Source organism: Megalobrama amblycephala, linkage group LG8 (genome assembly GCF_018812025.1).
Source record: "Megalobrama amblycephala isolate DHTTF-2021 linkage group LG8, ASM1881202v1, whole genome shotgun sequence".
In the NCBI taxonomy this organism is placed as follows: Eukaryota; Metazoa; Chordata; class Actinopteri; order Cypriniformes; family Xenocyprididae; genus Megalobrama; species Megalobrama amblycephala.
In genome coordinates, this window is record NC_063051.1 from 35,209,276 (window position 1) to 35,233,970 (window position 24,695).

A 24,695-nucleotide genomic window follows, 5' to 3' on the forward strand; every position below is an offset into this window, starting at 1 on the left:
TAATTTTTTTATGATTAGTATTCACTAAGTTACAGTTCATTTTCTGAGAACTATCAGATTGGACTTCGTTCAGAGGGAGAGGAGAGATCACGCATCATGTTAGTTTTCTTTATTTTTCAAAAAGCACAACATTTTGTTTTTACTCTGAGTGTACACAAATAAAAGAAGACATTCTATAGTTTCAATTGATATATATTACTTATGTCTCTATGACAAAATATGATGGAGTATTTTAAGTCTGTTTTGCTGCAATGTGAAAAAAAACCTGCAAAACGCGCCGGCGCGTTACCCGACTCCAGAGAGGTAATGTCTTATTATGCCGCTTTCATCGTCGCTCAGATCGTCTTCAGAATCAGTGAGCGCTTGTTCATAAGCATCCGGCTTGTCGAAGAAGTACTTCAAAACATTTTCGGTGTAACGGCCACGGTTCTTCATTGAATTTTGATATCAGCTAGAGCCGGCCAGAACGCTGCATAATAAGTAGCCACGCTTCCCAGTATGGAAATACACACAGACATGACACGCCCCTACTGCGTGCTAGAATCTCTGAAAAACAAGCCGATTTCGACCTCAAAATGTACGCTTTTAAATATACCAATACTGCTATCTCAAACACGGAAAGGCTTCTTCATGATCTCAACTAACAGATTCTGCAAAAAAACGAAAATCACCAATTTTGAAAAAAAATGCTTCTTTCTCATTTTGCTCGAGAGTTGTGCTGCCGACTTGTGTCCCTGGATTCCGTGATGGGTCACATATTAGCCATCAACTAACAAGTTACTCTTGATGCTTTTGAAGAACAACAACAAAACAACTGAAATTCTTGAGTGAAATTTCAGATGGTAAGTGTCAAAAAAACCTGGAAGGACTTAACAGAGAACAGAGGAACTTAAAGACCCTTTCTACACTCTAAAGCCGAACAGTGGAATTAATTAAATAAAATGAGTTTGTTTCACTCAAATAATAATGAAAGTTTATTTTACTTAATACAACTCAAAATGTGATTGTAGTAAGTTGAACTTAACATGATTGAGTTGCAGCAGATTTCTAATTCCCAGCATGCTTTTCGTCAGACTGTATAAGGAAAATAAATGTTGAAATTAAGTGTTGTTTGGTGTGTTTTTGCCCAAGATTAACAAATGGTTTGCTGTGAGAAAAAAAAAGTGTCAGTTTCATTGCTCAGGTCAGATAATGTGCCATTTTTTTGGTAATCAGGTCAATGTTTTGCCTCCGCTGTATAGTGATCTGTGTAACACCCTTTTTTCAAACGTTCCTCTGTTTTCCAACAGTATGTGGTGAAAATGAACACCCTCTGAAAGAACAGTGGGATGGACAGGTAAATACTCCTAGTGTTTTGTCTGGTTGCGTCTAGTCAAGAGTGTCAGATATCTGTCAGCTTCTAAGATCACAGTGGCCATGCCAGAAGGTTACTGTTTCCACACGTATCCTTTTTCTGAGCTTGATGTACTGGTGAATTGTCAGTGAAAGTTCATACCCTGTCAGAGTGAATCTTCAAAAGTTGTTTTTAAACTGATTTAAAAAGATTTAATGGAAGCATTTTGTAAAATTTACATGCAACCAAGGTCAAAAAACTTTAATTTCCTCATAATATACATTACAGTATCACCTCTTTAATAATTGTCTGAAACGGTTTGATTAGAGATTCATTCTCTCTAAGCCCCTCCTTTCTGAAAGCCTACCCTGCTCTGATTGGTCAGATGGCCCAGTCTGTTTTCCGCTTACAGTGCATGTTGGAAACAAAACGTCCATTAACCAAATCTGAATTTCAGCTCGAGGCTTCCTCAACACTTGCATACAAAGTGACAACAGTAACAACGAAGTGCATGTAAAGTGGATTTGCTTTCACAGTGCAGAAAATAGCATGTCGACAACACAACCAAACTCTTCTGGGCCTCAGCTATAACTGCAGTGTTTGAGAGTGGGTCTAAGGGTATGTTTACACAACAATGATGTACCAAAAACAGAAAAGATTTTCCTTTTCGTGCAGATCCGCGAAAATTATTAAAAACGCTGTATTATGCTGCCAGGCCAGTAGTTGGCGATGTCACTTTGTAAAAACAAAAACGAAGCGCCTATAGACTGAACAAGTAATATGCATGCACATGACATCACTGTTTTCACAAATTTGAGTTTTTGTAGCTTACACGGAGACAATGGGTCTCATTCATGAAACACTGGTAAATATACGAGTAAAAATGTGAGTGATTTGCACGTAAAGAGACTGATTCACAAATACTTCGTAAACGTCAGAATTGATAGTGAAATGTGTGTGTGTTAATGAATTCCAATCAGTCGTAAATGGGACGCGCGTGCACACTCATTCTCAATTACCATAAATCCCGCCCATTAAATCCGACTGACAACTATATATGGGCATCATATTATGACACCAAACGAAGGATTTTGGCCATTTTATAGGAAACAATTTCCATATCAATTAAGGGGCCATTAGTTTGCCCAGCCCTATTTAAATCAATTAATTATTTGATTAAAGTGCTCCGTTTGCAGATGCTATTACTGGCTCTCACAATAAAAGTAAAAAGAAAAAACGTATGTAATTACTATATATAATATTTTTTCAAAATGCTGTGTAATGTACCTTATTAAGGTGAATTAAAATGCAGCCTTATTAATGAGCAAAACGTTCGGATGTTAAACGCACTATTTACGCGTGGCTGGGAGCAGGTGTAGATTTCTTTCGTACCAACTAACATTTGGAAAATACGAACATTTTAATGAATCCAAAAATTTACGCCAGAACCACTTTACACACGATTTACACAAAAATTCGTTCTGCATGTGCACTTTAAAACACGTTTTCAAAAGTTTGTGTTTTCAGGTCCCCAAAACGATGTTTTTGTGTAAATGAACGGTCAAAACACATAAAAAGCTTTCCGTTTTTAGTAGAAAACAGTGTTGTGTAAACGAACCCTAAGATATTTTGGGAAGGAAGCCCAAGGACCATCGGTTGGCATTATGCAAATTTGTTACAAACCTACTTGTGCAGGAAGTAAGACTGGAATTACTGATGACTCGTTTCAGTTGTCTAGATCAGAATCAGCTCTTTCCTTTGGTAAAACAATGACTTTATTTATTGTGCAATTTGATCTTTGAAACTTTGCAGACTTTTTACATTCACAAACAGCTATATCATACACTACTTTAGAGGAAATATTCAAAAAGTCATAATAGGGGCACTTCAATGTGTTTTCAATAGACTCCTGACCACAAATGTCTTGGGGGTCATAGAGAGGAGCATCAAGTACTTTCCGTTTGTAAATTGATAGGACTACACTTGGTAAAATTTGATTTAGATTTTCCACTTTAGACATTCTACTCACTAATGTTGTCAAAAATGTTGGTTTTTCGATACGTATCGATAATGAAATATCCAAAACTGTTCCAACAATAATTTTCCGCATTATCAATACACCGATACCAGCTGTAGCTATATTGTACACTACTATTCAAAAGTTTGGAAACATTACTATTTTTAATGTTTTCGTGCTCCTGAAGATCTAATTAGCTGGTTCAGGTGTGTTTCAACAGGATTGGACACCCCTGGATAACATAGTACAAGGAAGTTTGATTTCAAACTTTGAATTAAATTTACAAAAAAAAAACAAAAAAAAGATGATATGTAAACACTCAGTATTAAAATAAGAACAAATAAACAAATGACCAAAAATAGTACAAATAAATACATTTGGAAACATTACTATTTTTAATGTTTTTGAATGAAGTCTCTTATGCTCATTAAGGCTGCATTTATTTGATCAAAAATACAGAAAAAATAATATTGTGAAATATTATTACAATTTAAAATAATGGTTTTCTGTTATAATGTAATTTATTCCTGTGATCAAAGCTGAATTTTCAGCATCATTACTCCAGTCTTCAGTGTCACATGATCCTTCAGAAATCATTCTAATATGATGATTTGATACAAATGTTGCTTAATATTTTTTTTATAATGTGATACTTTTTTTCAGGATTCTTTGAATAATAAAAAGAGCAGCATTTATTTAAATTAAATATTTTGTAACAATATACACTACTGTTCAAAAGTTTGGGGACAGTAATTTTTTCTTTCTTTCTTTTTTTTTTTGGAAAGAAATTAATACTTTTCTTCAGCAAGGATGTGTTAAATTGATAAAAAGTGATAGTAAAGATTTATATTGAATAAATGCTGTTCTTTTTGACTATTTATTCATCAATGAATCCTGAAAAAAGTATCACAGGGTGAGTATCAAATCAGCATATTAGAATGATTTCTGAAGGATCATGTGACACTGAAGACTGGAGTAATGATGCTGAAAATTCAGCTTTGATCACAGAAATAAATTATATGTTAAAGTATATTAAAATAGAAAACCATAATTTTAAATTGTAATAATATTTCACAATATTAAATTTTTTTTTCTGTATTTTTGACCAAATAAATGCAGGCTTGATGAGTATAAGAGACTTATTTCAAAAACATTAAAAACAATAATGTTTCCAAACTTTTGAATGGTAGTGTATTTATTTGTACTATTTTTTTGTTCTTATTTTAATTCTGAGTGTTTACTTATCTTCTTTTTGTAAATTAAATGCAAAGTTTGAAACTTCCTTGTACTATGTTATCCAGGGGTGTCCAATCCTGTTCAAACACACCTGAACCAGCTAATTAGATCTTCAGGAGCAGTTGATAATGACAAAAAGAGAGGTGTGTTGGATCAGGTTTGGATCTGACAGCAGATAGATCTCCAGGAACAGGATTGGGCACACCTGATGTAAGCTATTGCAACAAAATCACCCCATTGTTAAAACACAAATACATTGATTGAGCAAACATTTAGGTGAGATGATTGTGATGGTAACTGATCAACGTTTAGATGTGAATAAAAGCCTAAATTAAAACCTGTTCATCATATAAACCGATCATGTCTCTTCAGAAGACTTGGATTAAACCGCTCGAATATCTGCTAACATTTTATTTTGATGGTCCCCAACAGACATTCTACTGACTAGAAGTAACTTTGCATGTACATGTCAACTTATTCTACTAACCCGAACCTCACAGTCTACTAATGTTCTGAGAGATAGTTGACATAGAGTTGCAAATTAATGAGAGTTAGTTACAAAGATTCTAATATTTAGTAGAATGTCTAAAGTGTTCAATTCAGTCAAAGAATAACAACTTGGGTGCACACATAACTTCCTATTATTTTTTCGGAAAACACCTTCATTCATTCAGCACTTCCTTCTAAATCTTGTTTGAACTATTCTTTTGCATTCTTCCAGGAAGCAAATATTTTGTTTGAACTGTTGTCTAACTGCTAATAAAATGTCTAGGCTATTTTTTTTTTTTTTTTCATTTCCTTCTAAGAATGTGTTAAACCACAGAGCATGCAAAAGGAAGTCTTGCCTGTAAGCTTGCTGAAGAACCATTTGCAGCGGGCACTGTTTCGCACCAGTAGTGTGTACGCTGCTGCCCCCTCATCAAACTCCAGATGGATGCTCTGAGAACCCAGACCGACCTCCAGATAGCTGAGTTCACACAACCGATGGCTTTCTCTCTTCCGCAGCCAGTCTGAGGGTTGCCCTCTGCATCAGAAGTGAGAAACAGTGAAAGAAAGGGAGAGGGGAAATGGAAAGAAAAGTGTTTTTCATGTTATATATATGTTGTTTCACTTGTTTCTATTATTTAAACACATTAAAGCGGACCTATATCACCCATTTCACAAGATGTAATATCAGTCTCTGGTGTCTCCAGAATGTGTCTGTGAAGTTTCAGCTCAAAATACCCCAGATCATTTATTATAGCTTGTCAAATTTGCAAAAACACGCCGTTTTTGTGTGTGTCCCTTTAAATGCAAATGAGCTGCTGCTCCCGCCCCCTTTCCAGAAGAGGGCGGGGCTTTAACAGCTCAACAACAACAAAGCTGGAGAATCTCACGCAGCCAAAATGACGAAAGTGTTCAGCCTTACATTGTTCAAACCGGAGTCGACACTGATGGAGAGACTCAGGAAGAAGTTACAACATTTAGACGTTTCTGAATGGTTAGTGGATAAATTGATGTAGTTGCTGTGGAGTTGATTCAACTCATCCACTAGCATGTGCCGTCATGTTCATCTTTTGTGTTGAATTGACCCTCGTTTGTGAAGCAGTCCGGCGTAAAATGACGGCATGACAACAACACTCTACTACAACAACTCTTCCTCTTCTCTAAAGCAGCCCAACATGGCCACACCCCTTTATTGCATGATTTTGGGGGCGGGGTTTATGTAAATTTTGGGGTTTGTGATGTCACTAACCCAGGAAGAAGCTCGCTGTAGTATTTCTGTAAAAGAAAATATCTCCCTTTGCATTGAACTTTGAGCGTCGTAACTTTGCAGATGTTGTTTATGCTCAAACAGCAACATTACACACTAACTAAAGTTAGCAATAAGGCCATGCTAACATATAGAAATACAACATCCATGAAATTGCTTAAATGCATATAAATAAAACCCAATTTGGCACTAATGTATGCTGAGAATGCTGATTAGGTGGGCTGGATTGGATATTGCACCATTACATTTACACTCTTTTTTCTAAACTACCCATACACTTACTTAAAATGGTTTTTAGTGAGCAATAGCTGCTCTTTCAAAACTGAAGAAGTTAACTGAAGTTGCTCACTCAGACTGTGAGGTGATCTCTAAGATGTAGATGTACTGGTCAGACACAACCATGAGGGAACTTAACTCCACCGCATCTCCAAACTTCACAATGGACATCTGAAATCACACAAATAATTCCAGCTCAAAATGAAGAAGCAGAATGAAGCACTTAGAAATGCAGCATTTACTTCAAACACTTGAAGTAATCATGACTAAAAACTGTTCAAGCGTGCTTGGAATAAAACAAAATAACGCAATTAAGTAGTTTGGAGTGCATTAGATTACCAGCACTTTGGAATTTGAACTAACAAAGGGAAAGACATTGGCTCTAAACTGTGAGAGAGCAAAAGGCGGGTGTGAAGGGAGTGTATCAAATCAATTTAATCTCATTGTCCCGCTGTGGGCTTCCTTATGGGATTGTTTCTTTGGAGAAATCCAGGTGGCTAAGGCAGATACACCCTTGTCCTTGGACAGGGCATCCAGAAGGGGCCAAAGGGGCACGTTTGACCACATTTAGACCCAGCAGGACACCAGTAAAATAATGAAACTACACTGAGACATTCAGAAAGTTCACAATAAAGAAATTCACCCATTTTCCATAGAGCTGATGAGAGAAATGATGAACTAACATAGGATATGGTGGACTGTAGCAATAAAGTAGCATGAATTTACCTTCATGAATAAAGGATCTAACATGGCTTTTTGGTTGCATTTGTTTGACTTGCGCTATTCCCGAGTCAGTTTTTTCGGTTCATGTTCACGAGGGCATAAGAAACAAGTTATCTTGCCTTTAAAAAGCAGCGAAGCTCCTCTTCCCCCCCAAACACTTCAACATCCAGAAAAAGCTGGAGCCGATGATCCACTGTCTCTGACAGCAGGTCAAACTGACCTAAAATGGAAAGAATTATGATTAAGACCCTCAATTAAATAAGTCTATTTGTGCCAGAAAACAAACAAAATCTGACTTGTGATGTCAATAATTCTGTAATCTCTAAAATCTGTAATTCTAGCTATATTTATACACTCGATTAACGTGGTTTATGGCGAGGAAGGCTTGATTAAGCTTTATTGTGTTATTTGATTCCTGTTTTTTCCATCCACAATTTTAAGATAATTATTCATTTTAAAATGATAATTAAGACTTTTGTTTCACCTTTTAAGACTTTCTATGGCCTTAAACTGAATGTAAGACATCTGCCCCCAGTTTCACAGACAAGACTAAAATGCACGTTTGAGCTGTTTAAACTGAAAGCAACTTGTATTGACATATCGATAGCACCTTATTTTACAGGCCTGTTCCCCATGTACATACTATAGTAATTGCAATATCTGGGTAATGACTAGGCACTAACCCTACCTACCCCTAAACCTAACCTTAACCCTTGTAGTTACCTTATATTATATTTTTTTAAAGTAAGTACACATACTGTAAAATAAAGTGCAATCGACATATATCTTAAAATAGGTTAGTGCCGCTGTTTTGTCTCAAGATGCACACCAGGAATGTTTTTTTTTTTCTAAGGCATGTTTATAAAAACCACTTACATGTCCAAACTGAACTAAGGCCAAATCCTGGCTTAATTTAAGCCCTGTCTGTGAAACCAGGACCCACAAAAACCCTGTTTAATAACAATATGACTCTGTCTTTTTCCAGGATAGTTTCATCTTCTTTAATTTCTGCTCTTCATGCCCAGAGTGGAGCACCTACCATTGCTGGATCCTTCCGTGTGCTTTGGTGACTCTTGATCCTGATGTTTTTGATAGCCGTTGTAGGAGGAGTTGTCAGCCATCTTCTCTTTAAACCCCTCGGAGCTACCCGGAACCGGTCCATCCACAGTGCTGATTAGTTGAGAAGTTTCCTGGTCAACCCCTGCCTCATTCTGACTGGTCAAACAATTGGACAGGAAGCTCTGGGCCGTGTGGAAGTGAGCTGTGGCTCCCTCTGTGGAGGCCTCTGAATGCTGAGTCAAATGGAGAGGGCTGCCACGGGACAGCAAAGACGCCTGGAGGAAAGAAGCACGTTAAGTAAGTGAAAGGAGAATAGTACTCTTGTGGAAATATCAAGGCAAAAGACCGTCAAAACCCAGACCTCGCTGCGCTGGGGATGGACAGGGTCATCAAAGGTAAAGTATCTGGCGTCATTCTGTTCAAATGGTGTACTGGTGGAAGGAGCTGGTTGGACAGCCATCTGAACCACATGATCACTATTGCACTCTGAGCAGATGACAGTACAACCTGTTGAAAATAATAAAAATGAATGCTCATGAGATACCCAGTCCATATAATACATTTTAGGTATTAAAATATGGCAGAAAAAAAAGAAAAAAATGGATGATTGATATTACTAAAATATAACAACACAAATATTACAAAATGTGACAAAGGGCCATAAAGTGCATGGTGCAGGTGCACTTAGGGCGTGTCCGAATCCACTTTTGCTAGTTTAATGATGGAAAAAATAGTCGGCGCATCAGGCACATGGTCCAAAAGTGTTGTACGTAGTCTCTTAACGAGTCATGGTTGTGTTTTGGGCATAACATGCAATAAACCAATCAAAGTGTCATCTCTCATCCCCTCTCACAAGATGTGTCTGTGAAGTTTCAGCTCAAAATACCCCACAGATCATTTATTATAGCTTGTCAAATTTCCAAAAACTTTTCCGTTTTTGTGTGTGTCCCTTTAAATGCAAATGAGCTGCTGCTCCCGCCCCCTTTCCAGAAGAGGGCGGAGCTTTAACAAAGCTGGAGAATCTCACGCAGCCAAAATGACGAAAGTGTTCAGCCTTACATTGTTCAAACCGGAGTCGACACTGATGGAGAGACTCAGGAAGAAGTTACAACTTTTAGACATTTCTGAATGGTTAGTGGATAAATTGATGTAGTTGCTGTGGAGTTGATTCAACTCATCCACTAGCATGTGCCGTCATGTTCATCTTTTGTGTTGAATTGACCCTCGTTTGTGAAGCAGTCCGGCGTAAAATGACGGCATGACAACAACACTCTACTACAACAACTCTTCCTCTTCTCTAAAGCAGCCCAACATGGCCCCGCCCCCTTTGTTGTGTGTTCTCGGGGGCGGGGTTTATGTAAATTTTAGGGTTTGTGATGTCACCAACCCGGGAAGAAGCTCGTTGTAGTCCCTACCAGCCGTTTATAAAGCGATTTCTGTAAAAGAAAATATCTCTCTTTGCATTGAACTTTGAGTGTCGTAACTTTGCAGATGTTGTTTATGCTCAAACAGCAACATTACACACTAACTAAAGTTAAAAAAGTGAAATCATCATCAACCACCCCTTTAATAAACAGAACATTACATAGTGTAAAAATATAAATTAGAATTGTATTTGGTCTATTTTTTAAGTAATGTTTATTTAACCATGAATATTAAGTTTAACAGAGACATACATTTATATTTGAAAAAAATCTAGGCCTTTGCCTCCTCATTTTAAAACACCACTGTGTTTAACTTGCTCTTTCCTTCAGATTTATGTTAAGAATGTTAATGCTCTTAAAATAAACACCTTCACTGATCTCTGCCCCCATGCAGAACCAACTTTGTGTTTGGTCCAGATGATCTGCAGGACACCAAGCAAACAGACTGAAAGCAGCTGAACAAATGTCCTATAACCTCCGGTTTGCATGTCAAAGCACGTTTTAAAACTATGCAGTGCTGCAGCGCAGAGTGAAGTGTGTTTCAAACCAGTCATTAAAAGAAAAACGGCCTGCAAGATGATGTTTCTAACAACAAACTCCTAATTAATAGTTAGTTTTAGTAGCATTGATGTTTAGGTATTGTGTATGATTAAGGGATTTAGAATACTGTCATGCAGAATAAGGCATTAATATGTGCTTTATAAGTACTAATAAACAACCGATATCCTAGTAACATGCAAGCTAATAGGGAACTAGTTAAAAGTGAGAATTGAACCCTAAAATAAAGTGTAAAATTCCAAGTGGGTTACACTGAAAATGGGTCATATGATAAAATTATTGGCTGCCTGATGGAGTCCCAAGATGAAAAGCTATCACACCCAGTGCTTGGCACCCATTCTGTATTCATGAAATTCTTTGGCGAGACATTTTATCCAGGTTCTGTCATGCTCCAACAAGATGATCACCCACTTATGGTAAGTCTGATTCATGTTTTTTTTTATTAACTTAATCTTGCACTGAAACTGAGATGGAGAAAAAAAAAAAAAAAAGAATCAGGACAAAAAAAAATTCCCCCCACGCTAATAACCAGTATTATTAAAATGGTGTAGTCTCAACCATCATTGCACAATTGAATACGGTCTTTAAATTGCAATGAGGTGGAAGAGACCAGAGAGAATGATTGCGATTGTAATAGTGCGTTGAAAGGTGCATGTGTTTGTACCGCTCCCTGAAATGTTCTGGTGGGAGTGTAGGTCCGCCTATCCTTCCAGGGCCTTGCTCATGAAAGAAAAAAAAGCTCTTTTTGATTTTTAGGGCCATATCCTTACTGTCATTCCTCGGCTCATCCAGGTGGCTCAAGCTGCTGTCTGACTCAGTGGCTGGCTGGCAGAACTCAGCCTGACACTTCAGGCACTGTAGCCAAACTGTCTCTGGTCTCTCCTCATCCACCTGCCGCTTGTTTTCCTCCACGAATCTTGAGAGAACCTCTGCTAATACCTGAGGGGTCAGAATTCAGAACTCTTTAAAACCAGTCAAAAGACAGGATAATGAAAGGTCAGTGTTTCCAACCTTTTTCTTGATGCACTAAAACAGCAAAACTGCACAGACATGCATAAGCCACTTGTGTGCACAATGGTTGGGAAACACTGAATTAGGTAACATCATGTTGCTTTAAATTTTAAATTACTTTGTAGTTATTTAAGGTCAAACTGTTATTCCTGTGTAACACATATCTCACAAACATACATTTATCTCAGTAGATGAAAAGAAACTAAAAACACTAAACATTGCTGGGCAACTGTGCATAAGCGTGCATCTCTATTGCTCCAAAACATCTGATGTTGCATCAAATGTCATTCCCTCCAGTATTTCACAATTCCACTATGGTGGAACGTAATTGCAAAAGCTTTTCTTTTATTGTGCTCGTTCTTGCATAATTATCTATAATTAGCCAAGGCAAAATAATAGTAAAACACCAATGTAATTTAAAACAAGTTAACCTAATTACAGTAAATCTCAGTAACTGGTTGATTAAGTCTAATAATGAACGTATCTCCTTACCTGTAATGCTTCCTGTGGCTTGTCATCCAACATTATATAACAACGTTTACGTCTCTCACGACTAATGTACCGGAAGTGGAGCTCTAGGGCTGGTTGAGTCCTTTCCATGTTCTGTAAGATTTAAACAGAGAGTGTGAAACTCCATAATGATAGAGATCTTAAAGATCTTCATGAACAGAAAATATGTCATCTGACCTCCACTGTGCATGAGGACTCGGTGGTCACGACATCTTGCAAACAGTCCAGCTCCACTCGTGTTTTAACACACCCCTGGTGCATGTCTACCTCCAGCAGGTGACCCTGCCGCACTCGTAGGAAGAGTGGTTCAGAGGACCTTTTTCGATTCGTCTCCACATCCTCTGACAGCTGCCCCACCAGCATTGGCCTGCATAGGTCCACTGTTAAACAAAGTGCAGGAGTGAAAAAGAGCTCTGGACATATATATATATATATATATATATATATATATATATATATATATATATATATATATATATATATATATATATACAGTACAGTCCAAAAGTTTGGAACCACTAAGATTTTTAATGTTTTTAAAAGAAGTTTCGTCTGCTCACCAAGGCTACATTTATTTAATTAAAAATACAGAAAAAACAGTAATATTGTGAAATATTATTACAATTTAAAATAACTGTGTACTATTTAAATATATTTCACAAAGTAATTTATTCCTGTGATCAAAGCTGAATTTTCAGCATCGTTACTCCAGTCTTCAGTGTCACATGATCCTTCAGAAATCATTCTAATATGCTGATCTGCTGCTCAATAAACATTTATGATTATTTTCAATGTTGAAAACAGTTGTGTACTTTTTTTTTTTCAGGATTCCTTGATGAATAGAAAGTTCAGAAGAACAGCATTTATCTGAAATACAAAGCTTCTGTAGCATTATACACTACCGTTCAAAGTTTGGGGTCAGTAAGAATTTTTATTTTTATTTTTTTGAAAAGAAATTAAAGAAATGAATACTTTTATTCAGCAAGGATGCATTAAATCAATCAAAAGTGGCAGTAAAGACATTTATAATGTTACAAACGATTAGATTTCAGATAAACACTGTTCTTTTGAACTTTCTATCATCAAATAATCCTGAAAAAAAATATTGTACACAAATATTTTGTACAACTGTACACATTAAATGTTTCTTGAGCAGCAGATCAGCATATTAGAATGATTTCTGAAGGATCATGTGACACTGAAGACTGGAGTAATGATGCTGAAAATTCAGCTTTGATCACAGGAATAAATTACTTTGTCAAATATATTCAAATAGAAAACAGTTATTTTAAATTGTAATAATATTTCACAATATTACTGTTTTTTACTGTATTTTTAATTAAATAAATGTAGCCTTGGTGAGCAGACGAAACTTCTTTTAAAAATATTAAAAATCTTAGTGGTTCCAAACTTTTGGACTGTACTGTATATATATATATATATATATATATATATATATATATATATACACACACTCATACATAGGGACTAAAATTAACACTCGCAAAGTGCCAAATGTGAGTAAAAATGTTGGTGTTGGCGAGTATATGAAACCATGTCAATTGCCAGTTGGCCGCTAACATTTTTATAAATTTTAACAATGTAAAATTATGAGTACATGAACGTGAACAAACGTGAATGACGCTCGGGACATTTGACAGGCCAGCGATGCACAGTCACAACAGTTTAAAGGTGCCCTAGAACTTTTTTTTAAAAGATGTAATATAAGTCTAAGGTGTCCCCTGAATGTGTCAGTGAAGTTTCAGCTCAAAATACCCCATAGATTTTTTTTTAATTAATTTTTTTTAACTGCCTATTTTGGGGCATCATTAGAAATGAGCCGATTCAGGGTGTGTGGGCCTTTAAATCTGGTGCTCCACGCCCCAAGAGCTCGCGCTTGCCTTAAACAACATAAAAAAAGTTCACACAGCTAATATAACCCTCAAAATGGATCTTTACAAAGTGTTCGTCATGCAGCATGTCTAATCGCGCAAGTACAGTGTTTATTTTGATGTTTACATTGATTCTGAATGAATTTGAGGCTGTGATTCGTGGCTAACGGCTAATGCTACACTGTTGGAGAGATTTATAAAGAATGAAGTTGTGTTTATGAATTATACAGACTGCAAGTGTTTAATAATGAAAATAACGACGGCTCTTGTCTCCGTGAATACAGTAAGAAACGATGGTAACTTTAACCACATTTAACAGTACATTAGCAACATGCTAACGAAACATTTAGAAAGACAATTTACAAATATCACTAAAAATATCATGTAATCATGGATCATGTTAGTTATTATTGCTCCATCTGCCATTTTTCGCTATTGTTCTTGCTTGCTTACCTAGTCTGATGATTCAGCTGTGCACAGATCCAGACGTTAATACTGGCTGCCCTTGTGTAATGCCTTGAACATGAGCTGGCATATGCAAATATTGGGGCCATACATATTAATGATCCCGACTGTTAGGTAACAGTCGGTGTTATGTTGAGATTCGCCTGTTTTTCGGAGGTCTTTTAAACAAATGAGATTTATATAAGGAGGAGGAAACAATGGAGTTTGAGACTCACTGTATGTCATTTCCATGTACTGAACTCTTGTTATTTAACTATGCTGAGGTAAATTCAATTTTTGAATCTAGGGCACCTTTAAGCCTTGCCAATGTAATTTGTTACGCGCGCTGTGTGGGAAATTTCATATGCAAACATCCGACGTGTGCGCTCAGAAATCCGGGTCTCAAACAGCTTGCGAATACTGATCTGAGTTCTCTTTCACAGCTTCATGCGCTTAAATAGACGTATTCAAACAAAATTATGTCAAAATGCCCGTCTTGGTATGTAAACATAACATAGTTATGTCTTAACTGAATGTAAACAGTTGAGAAATAAAACACATGTAACAGTTAATTGGATCCGTGATTTCACCCTCACACTATCACGAGACTGCTTTTCGCCTCGACGAGATTTCTTTGATTATGGTTGCTTATTGATTGCACTTAACAGTTTTCTTTTAGTCTTATTATTTATTTTTACGGAAACACTTTAACAATAAGGTTTCATTAGTTAGCGTTAGTTTTAACTAAGGAAGAACAATACTTCTACACTATTTTAGTTAATGTTAATTGCAACATTTACTAATACCTTGTTAAAATCAAGTATTTGTTAACATTACTTAATGCACTATCATGAACTATGACTATTTTTATGTTTAACTAACATTAACAAAGATTAATAAATACTGTAGCAAAGATATTGCTCATTGTTTATGTTGGTTAATACATTAATGTTTATAAATGAGACCTTATTGTAAAGTTTTACCATTTTTATTTATACTCTTTATTTCTATAAACAATTTGTGGAAAGGAGTTCAGCTAGGAGGTCAAAAGTTGTAGAAGCTTATAAATCATGTACAGTGAGGTCTGAAGATACTCATATGAAATCATACAGTTTGCGGCAAAACGTTTAACAGTGCTTGAATATTGTTGTCTTTTACTGCATATGATAATTCATACTCCGAAAGTAGAACTGAAATGACATTAATTACAAGATGATTAGTTAAACATTTCAAATACACCTGCAGATTATTTTTCTAATCATTTTTGAGGATTTCTTAAAAATAGTGTGTAAAAATCTCGTCTCGTGAGCTACCCGTCTCGTCACACCCCTAGTGATTAGCTCTTAAAGTGACAGCAGCCTAATATTCTGCTGTGTTTTTTATATTAATCAAACAAAAAAAGAGAAAAAAACAATCACTCATTGCTCTCGACTGAATAACTTTTGTAACGTTAATAAGGATTAATCTATGTTTCATGGCTGGTAAAAAAAATATTTATTGTCAATAAATTTTCTTAAGTCACCGGCCATTGGCAATTGTGACAAAAAGTTAGTTTAAGGCCCTATATATATATATATATATATATATATATATATATATATATATATATATATATATATATATATATATATATATATAAACACCAAATGCTCGTCTTGCACTGCTCTGCGATGCGCCACGCATTATAAAGGTCACATGTGGACCTTCAATGATATACTGTAAATTGAAAAGCTAGACTACTGCTGAACTAATGTTACGCAATTGATATCGGATGGTACAACCACAGTATAAATATAAGCACATAATCACAGTATCTGGTCAGTATAGTTATCACAATCAATGCATCTCTACAAAAGAACAGACAGACCTCCTCTATCGTCGTCATCTTCTTCTGGTGGTGGTTGTGGGTCAGAGCAGGCCTCAGTTGGAGCCTGAGTGTTTCCCAGACTTGTCTCAAGAGTAGATTCAGTGTTGGGGAGGCTTTGGCCTGTCCACTGCAGGGTGGACTCTGTCTCAGGCAGCACGTCTGTGCTCTCCATCTCTTCTTTGTCCTCTTCCTCCTTCGGTTCAGAGGACAGCAGTGGAGGGGGGAGCAACTCCAGATTGGTTGGAGGTGTGTTTGTTTTAAGCAGGGGAGATGGAGGTGTACAGTGACCGTTGACGTTCACTTTAATGGTTACACTTTCCACTCCTGGGAAAGCTGGGTTGACTGGAGTATCGTCAAGATGATGCTGGTAGCGCAGCCAGTCCTCTCCTAACTGCTCTCGAAAACTGTCCATTCTCTCGATGTCCTCCTTATGGGGGAGGATGATATCTGAAGAGAACCAAACACTTCACATGAGAAAGACACTCGTATGCTTGATCACTGAAAAGACGGTGAAGCTCTGTGAAGAGTTAGTGTTGGTCAAGTGATCTGTTCATCACCTTGTAGAGCAGACTGCACTCTGATCTCATGGTCTGTGTCACTGGGCTCTGAGATACTGGCTCTCCTCACCTTCACCTTGTTCTGAAAATGGCAAGAAGTTGCATCATACATCAGAAATTATCTGATGAAAATTGTAATGGCAGCTCCATGAGATATCATGTTTGTTTTGCCTGCTCATTTTAAAATCAAAAACACTGGGGAGATTTTAGACAAGGACTTACTTTGTGTCTCCTCTTTCGAACTCGGGTCACTCCTGATATGCTTAAAGTCACACTGTCGGTCATGTCCCCACCTCCACTGGACACTTCCTGCCCTCCTTGGTCAGGTGCCATAGAAACTTGAGAAGAGTGGGACAACTGACCAGCCAGTTGTCCGCGTTTAGGTAAGTTCTGTGTATAAAAAATAAATAAATAAATAAATAATATCACAAGAGCCACAGAATATAAACAAGATTGTTGGTCTAAGAGAACACTAGAGAATACATTTTAAAAGACAACTATAAAATCATGTCGTATGTATTTGTGTAATTTTGTTATACTCTAGCAATAAATATCAACATTAAAATTAAATCTCAAAATTTTAAATAAAATTTTTAAAAAACTGGTGGGGGCTGGTAGGTTAGTATGGAAGCTTGTTTCTGCCACTAAATAAAAACATAAAAAAAGATAATTGCGAATTCATATCTCGCAATTCTGACTTTATAACGCGCAATTCTGACTTTATATCACGCAATTCTTACTCTATATCGCGCAATTCTGACTTTATATCGCGCAATTCTTACTCTATATCGCGCAATTCTGACTTTATATCGCGCAATTCTTACTCTATATCGCGCAATTCTGACTTTATAACACAATTCTGATTTTATATCACGCAATTCTTACTCTATATCGCGCAATTCTGACTTTATATCGCGCAATTCTTACTCTATATCACGCAATTCTGACTTTATATCGCGCAATTCTTACTCTATATCGCGCAATTCTGACTTTATAACACAATTCTGATTTTATATCACGCAATTCTTACTCTATATCGCGCAATTCTGACTTTATATCTCGCAATTCTTACTCTATATCGCGCAATTCTGACTTTATATCGCGCAATTCTTACTCTATATCGCGCAATTCTGATTTTATATCGCGCAATTCTTACTCTATATCGCGCAATTCTGACTTTATATCACGCAATTCTTACTCTATATCGCGCAATTCTTACTCTATATCGCGCAATTCTTACTCTATATAGCGCAATTCTGACTTTATAACACAATTCTGATTTTATATCACGCAATTCTTACTCTATATCGCGCAATTCTGACTTTATAACACAATTCTGATTTTATATCACGCAATTCTTACTCTATATCGCGCAATTCTGACTTTATATCTCGCAATTATGACTTTATATCACACAATTTTGACTTTATAACTCGCAATTCTGACTTTATATCTCGCAATTCTGACTTTATAACACAATTCTGATTTTATAACTCGCAATTCTGACTTTATATCACACAATTTTGACTTTATAACTCACAATTATGACTTTATATCACACAATTTTGACTTTATAACTCGCAATTCTGACTTTATAACACACAATTCTGACTTTATAACTCGCAATTCTGACTTTATAACTCGCAATTCTGACTTTATATCGCGCAATTCTGACTTTATATCGCGCAATTCTGACTTTATATCGCGCAATTCTGATTTTATAACTCGCAATTATGACTTTATATCACACAATTTTGACTTTATAACTCGCAATTCTGACTTTATATCACACAATTCTGACTTTATATCACGCAATTCTTACTTTATATCGCGCAATTATATCGCGCAATTCTGACTTTATAACACAATTCTGATTTTATAACTCGCAATTATGACTTTATAATACACAATTCTGACTTTATAACTCGCAATTATGACTTTATAACTCGCAATTCTGACTTTATATCGCGCAATTCTGACTTTATATTGCGCAATTATATCGCGCAATTCTGACTTTATAACACAATTCTGATTTTATAACTCGCAATTATGACTTTATAATACACAATTATGACTTTATATCTCGCAATTCAGACTTTATAACTCGCAATTCTGACTTTATATCGCGCAATTGTGACTTTATAACTCGCAATTGTGACTTTAACTCGCAATTGTGACTTTATATCGCGCAATTCTTACTCTATATCGCGCAATTCTGACTTTATATCTCTCAATTCTGACTTTATAACACAATTCTGATTTTATATCACGCAATTCTTAATCTATATCGCGCAATTCTGACTTTATATCTCGCAATTATGACTATATCGCGCAATTCTTACTCTATATCGCGCAATTCTGACGTTATATCGCGCAATTCTGACTTTATATCTCGCAATTATGACTTTATATCGCGCAATTATGACTTTATAACACAATTCTGATTTTATAACTCGCAATTATGACTTTATATCACACAATTTTGACTTTATAACTCGCAATTCTGACTTTATATCACACAATTTTGACTTTATAACTCGCAATTCTGACTTTATAACACACAATTCTGACTTTATAACTCGCAATTCTGACTTTATAACTCGCAATTCTTACTTTATATTGCGCAATTCTGACTTTATAACAATTCTGATTTTATAACTCGCAATTCTGACTTTATATCACACAATTTTGACTTTATAACTCGCAATTATGACTTTATATCTCGCAATTCAGACTTTATAACTCGCAATTCTGACTTTATATCGCGCAATTGTGACTTTATAACTCGCAATTGTGACTTTATAACTCGCAATTGTGACTTTATAACTCGCAATTCAGACTTTATATCGCGCAATTCTGACTTTATATCGCGCAATTCTGACTTTATAACTCGCAATTCTGACTTTATAACTCGCAATTCTGACTTTATATCGCGCAATTCTGACTTTATATCACACAATTTTGACTTTATAACTCGCAATTATGACTTTATATCTCGCAATTCAGACTTTATAACTCGCAATTCTGACTTTATATCGCGCAATTGTGACTTTATAACTCGCAATTGTGACTTTAACTCGCAATTCTGACTTTATAACTCGCAATTCTGACTTTATAACTCGCAATTCTGACTTTATATCACGCAATACTGACTTTATATCTCGCAATTCTGACTTTATAACTCGCAATTCTGACTTTATAACTCGCAATACTGACTTTATATCTCGCAATTCTGACTTTATATCGCACAATTCTGACTTTATATCTCGCAATTCTGACTTTATAACATGATAAATGAAATTATTGTCTCCCAAAAGAGAGAACCAATTCTGAACAGCCTGAAACAAGTCATCAGTAATTCCAGCCTCACTTCCTGCATGAACCTACATAGGTTTGTAACAAATTTGTATAATGCCCGTTTGTGGTCTTCATTGGCTGAACAGCGTCTGCTTTGCTCTACCCTCAAACACTGTAGTCTGAGACTGGAAGAGTGTTGTTCACATTGAGAAAGCAAATCCACCTTGCATGCACTTCCAAAGGATGAGGAATCACACTTGAATGGACACAGCAACACTGAGGCTATCGCTAGTGTTCGTATCACTGAGTATACAAGTGCTGAGGAAGAGCTGAAATTCAGATACGCTAATGGACATTTCATAGACCAATCACACTCAGAAAAGAGGTGTTTAGAGAGAGTGAATCCTTAATCAAACCATTTCACACTGTGAGAAAAGAGGTGACACTGCAATGGAGAAAATTATGAGAAAATTAAAGTGTTTTTATTTTTATTTTTTGGGATCTTGGATGCATGTAAACCTGTTGTAGGAGACTCCAAAACGAAATGAGGAACCTTTAAATCAGCATAAGAATTTGTGCAGAGATGTGTGCAGCACAGTTAAATGTTATATTTTTGGTAATTAAACTCAGTTTACTATTTTTTTTTTTTAATCATTTATTATAATTACTTACAATTAATTTCATATAAACTTTAAAAAAGGGGGTCACATACTTTTCATTTGTTCAGATTTTTTTTTTTTTTTTTTTTTTTTTTTTTAAATTTTTCATTTTATTTTTCCATTTTTTTAGATAGCACTTATTATTTAGTTCCAAGTGTTTCAATCCATGGTCCGTACTGGCCCTCGAGACATTTTAAAAGTAAAAAAAAAGAAAAAAAAAAAAGAAGATGTTGCCCTTTATTGTGAAAATAAATATATAAATATATAAATAAAAGAAATTAATTATACCGTACGAACACTGGGTGTCGCTATCACATCTTTGGCCTGCATCAGTGTCAAGAAGGTGTCAGGGGGAAAAGGAATAATTTTAACAGAAATGATCTTGAATTTTACAATTGTCAACATTCCTGAAAAAATAAGCAATAAAATAAACCTCCTGGATTGCAGAATTTTACCAATGTTTGACTTGACAGCAATTGTGTGTGTGTCTACTTCTTACATGCCTGAATGCATTCCTTGGCTTTTGAGCGTTATTTATAAAATAAACACTCCCTGAAAAATATAGTGGATGTCATATACAGTGCATATCAGTGGATGATTAAAAAAACACCACTGTAGTATATTATACTTGTTGTCACGTAATTCATCAAACATCGAATGTCATTGTGATTGTTGGGCCATGCCTGCAGCCATTTAAAGTTCACAAACTCCATTTGATCAGAGGAAGTAAACCCACTATTCTACTGTAAATTAAAAGCAGATTTGCCTCCCACAGTTCACATGAGAAACAAAGAGGGTGGAATGACCTGAGATGGCACATGAAGTGAGATTTGATACCCACCAGCAGATCAGACTGGGACAGAGGGGTGCCATCCAGCTGGAGCTGAAACACAAGCAGACATTAAAATGTCAGCGCACAACTCCGAAACATCTGCAGAACAGCGAGAACGATCTCAAAGGAAACATCTCACTGTTACGGTTATAAATTACATCAGAAAAAAAGGCAAACTGGCACCTCCCTGTGGTTGCTATGGTAAACATGAATACAATCAATGCTGTATATTTAATTCATTCAAAACTAATAGGAGGAATACTGCTTTTTGGATGCCACACCGTGGTTAACATAATGACTTGTGCACTGTTTATTGTCCACAAACAGGGACTCACTTTGACAGCAGCTCGTGGTGAGAGGTGGCAGACAGTCGATGCCCTGTGAGTCTTCTGAAAATACAAAGGGTTTCCTTCCAAAGTCAACTGAAACGACAAAAGAATCAGAGATGCATCACATGCTTCAGAGGGAAATATTCATATTGAGATTCTAACATCCATTTGGCTGAACTGCAAACCTGATATTCAAACGTTTCTGGGACTTGTTAAAATCATAAAGATCCTCAACATACTGAAATTTGTAAGTTTTTTTTTTTTTTTTTGAACTAAAATTTGGGATTGAGGTAAAACACTTTAGGATAACTGAAAAAGTGAGATATTTTCCATTTCAAAATTTATTTTCAAGACTCAAATTTTACAAACCTCTCAGTAGATTTTCAGACATAAATGGTTCATACAGCATTATTTTCAGCTTTATATTTGGCATATAGTAGTCATCCATAAATATATATATTTTTTTTATTCATTAATTTTCTCAAAGTGACAACATACAGAGCTCCTAAAATTAAATAAATAAAAAATATACAGACTTCTGCATGCACACGAGAAACTTTTTTGTGTCTTTGAAAAACTATTCACATGTATACAGGAATTTTTACGCATTGCAATGTCTAGTTTTATATATAGTATACTATATCCTATTTCCTCTGTGCGTCACTGCCATCTTACTATGAAGAAAACAAGATCATGGATGCACATAAATTAATAGAGATCTATTTGCTCAAAATTTGGCTTTCCCTCTAATTTCAAGGCCTAATGTCCAATTGAAGGCATCCTCTGTGGCGACGGAGAAACCATGACATGAAATGGTCTGATGGCACAATATGGCTGCGTGCATGGTCCTATTTGCCAAGTTCAAGGGTCTATTATAAAAGACTGGTACTAAAAAAAAAATGTTCACAATTTGGCTTTCTTTAGGGTAGTAAGTCATATTTCAAGGCCTTAGATCTGCTTTAGCACATTCTCTGTGGTGGCCAAGAAACCACACTGCGAAATAGGCTGATGGTGCAATACAGCTGTGTGCATTGTCCTATATGCTAAGTTTAATGGTTTCTCGTGTGCATGCGAAAGTCTGTATATTTTTGCATAGGTCCTTTTAGAGGCTCTGTAATACGGCACTAAGAATATTGGGAAAAGAAACCCAAAAAACTTCTAACCTGAATTTTTGCATAATGAAAAAGTGCACATTAAATTCATTGTCATGTTTGACAATCACTAAACAGCTGCCATGAAAACACACTTCTTGTATGATACATTTATTTTCATTATATCCTTAATTTTATAGAAAACTAAATAGGGGCAATAGTCTGGAAATGCTAATATTTTTACATACTTTTTTCAGACCTGGAAATTACTTCTCCAAACTGCGTAGGAGTTTAAGCTAAGCATCACTAGGTGTGTCAAACTTACTGTATTGAGATGATGAAGGAGGGACAGAGGTGCCAGCTGGGAATGCTCCATGAGAAGGTTGTAAGCCAGGTCAAGACACTGAAGAGACGACAATTGCTCCACCCCTGCAGTTAGGACAATTCATTTGACATTAAATTAGATTAACATTTATTTTAGTAAACTAATCAAAACACACACAAATGTTTGTATTACATACTGAATACAGAGTATTTTGCAATCAAGATCTCTGACAAATCTGTAAAAACAAATATGCACTGAACAGAATAAAAAAATAAAAATAAAAAAAATAAAAAAAATTTTTTTGTTAATTTCTTTCAAATATGCCTCAACTAAAAAAAAAACTTGATATATATATTTTTTTTTCTTTCCTTTTTTAACAACTTTCCATGTTCATGGTGAGAACACAGTTTAGTTATTCAAAAATAAAACTAAATATCTTCATCTTCGGAACAGAAATCAAGATATTTTTGATGAAATCCGTGAGCTTTCTGTCCCTTCATAGACTGCCTTTGCAACGACCACTTTGACACTTCAAAAAGTTCATAAAGCGATTGGAAAACTAATGAAAACATATGAATCAAGTGGTTTAGTCCAAGCTTTTTTCATCATTCATCATTTGAGTTTGTTTATGTTCGCTGATCAATGTTTATATGTGAATAAAAGCCTAAATTCAATTTGTTCATCATAAAAAGCGATCAATATTGTTATTATTATGACTATTATTATAAAATAACTATATTTAAATAACACTCTTTTTCTCTCTTCAGATTCCTTCTTTATACTTTCGTTCCAAATCTACTGAAAGAACCATATGTTAATAGCAATTGATGTTATGAGGAATTTGTATATACAATATCTATAAATATATATATATATTAGTGTATTATTAACATCACTGTTACTATTATTATGGTTTTGATTTTTTAATATATATATCTCTTTCTCCTACATGAACACTTAATATGGATGCATGTGTATATGTAAATTTATGATTATATATGTGGGTGTCTTTATTTTTGTTTGTTTCTTTTCGTTTTTTGTTTTCACTTTCACAACAAACAAGCATTATGGGTAATTTTACAATGTTTAAACCTTCTGGTCTGTTCGGTTGAACAATGAAGGACAGTTGTTTTGGACTCTTTGTCCTAATTTGTTAAATTTTACTTGGACTTAAGCTTTTCACACTCATTATTACATGATAATGTGTGTTACTGTTAAGATTGATGAGCATTATTACTAAAGAAAAATAAAAAGTGATCGAGTCTCTTCAGCTCAATTCATATGGATTAGTTTTCCAATCTCTTTATGAACTTTTTGAAGCGTCAAAGATAAAGTTGCAAAGGTAGTCAATGGAGGAACTCATCAAAAAGATCTGAATTTGTGTTCCAAAGATGAATGAAAGTCTTACAGGTGTGGAACGACACATTCATTTTTGGGTGAACTAACCCTTTAAGACTACATTTGGGTTTCAAAATAATTTCAAGAGCTTAATATCTGATAGA

The 24,695-nt window shown here is 35.5% G+C and overlaps 1 protein-coding gene across 2 annotated transcripts in view; it reads right to left on the reverse strand.

Annotated features, from left to right (window-relative positions):
• Positions 1–24,695, reverse strand: part of LOC125274464 (serine/threonine kinase 11 interacting protein) — a 45,761-nt gene that overhangs the window by 10,546 nt on the left and 10,520 nt on the right. For both annotated transcript variants that reach the window (XM_048200887.1, XM_048200886.1), the window contains exons 9-22: positions 23,194–23,297; positions 21,784–21,870; positions 21,458–21,499; positions 16,883–17,050; positions 16,661–16,742; positions 16,104–16,550; positions 12,078–12,280; positions 11,883–11,993; positions 11,150–11,318; positions 8,759–8,904; positions 8,378–8,672; positions 7,458–7,558; positions 6,689–6,786; positions 5,432–5,610 (exon numbers count right to left, since the gene is read on the reverse strand). In XM_048200887.1, the coding sequence (XP_048056844.1) occupies positions 5,432–5,610; positions 6,689–6,786; positions 7,458–7,558; positions 8,378–8,672; positions 8,759–8,904; positions 11,150–11,318; positions 11,883–11,993; positions 12,078–12,280; positions 16,104–16,550; positions 16,661–16,742; positions 16,883–17,050; positions 21,458–21,499; positions 21,784–21,870; positions 23,194–23,297 (2,232 nt within the window). The remainder of the gene's footprint in view (positions 1–5,431; positions 5,611–6,688; positions 6,787–7,457; positions 7,559–8,377; positions 8,673–8,758; positions 8,905–11,149; positions 11,319–11,882; positions 11,994–12,077; positions 12,281–16,103; positions 16,551–16,660; positions 16,743–16,882; positions 17,051–21,457; positions 21,500–21,783; positions 21,871–23,193; positions 23,298–24,695) is intronic.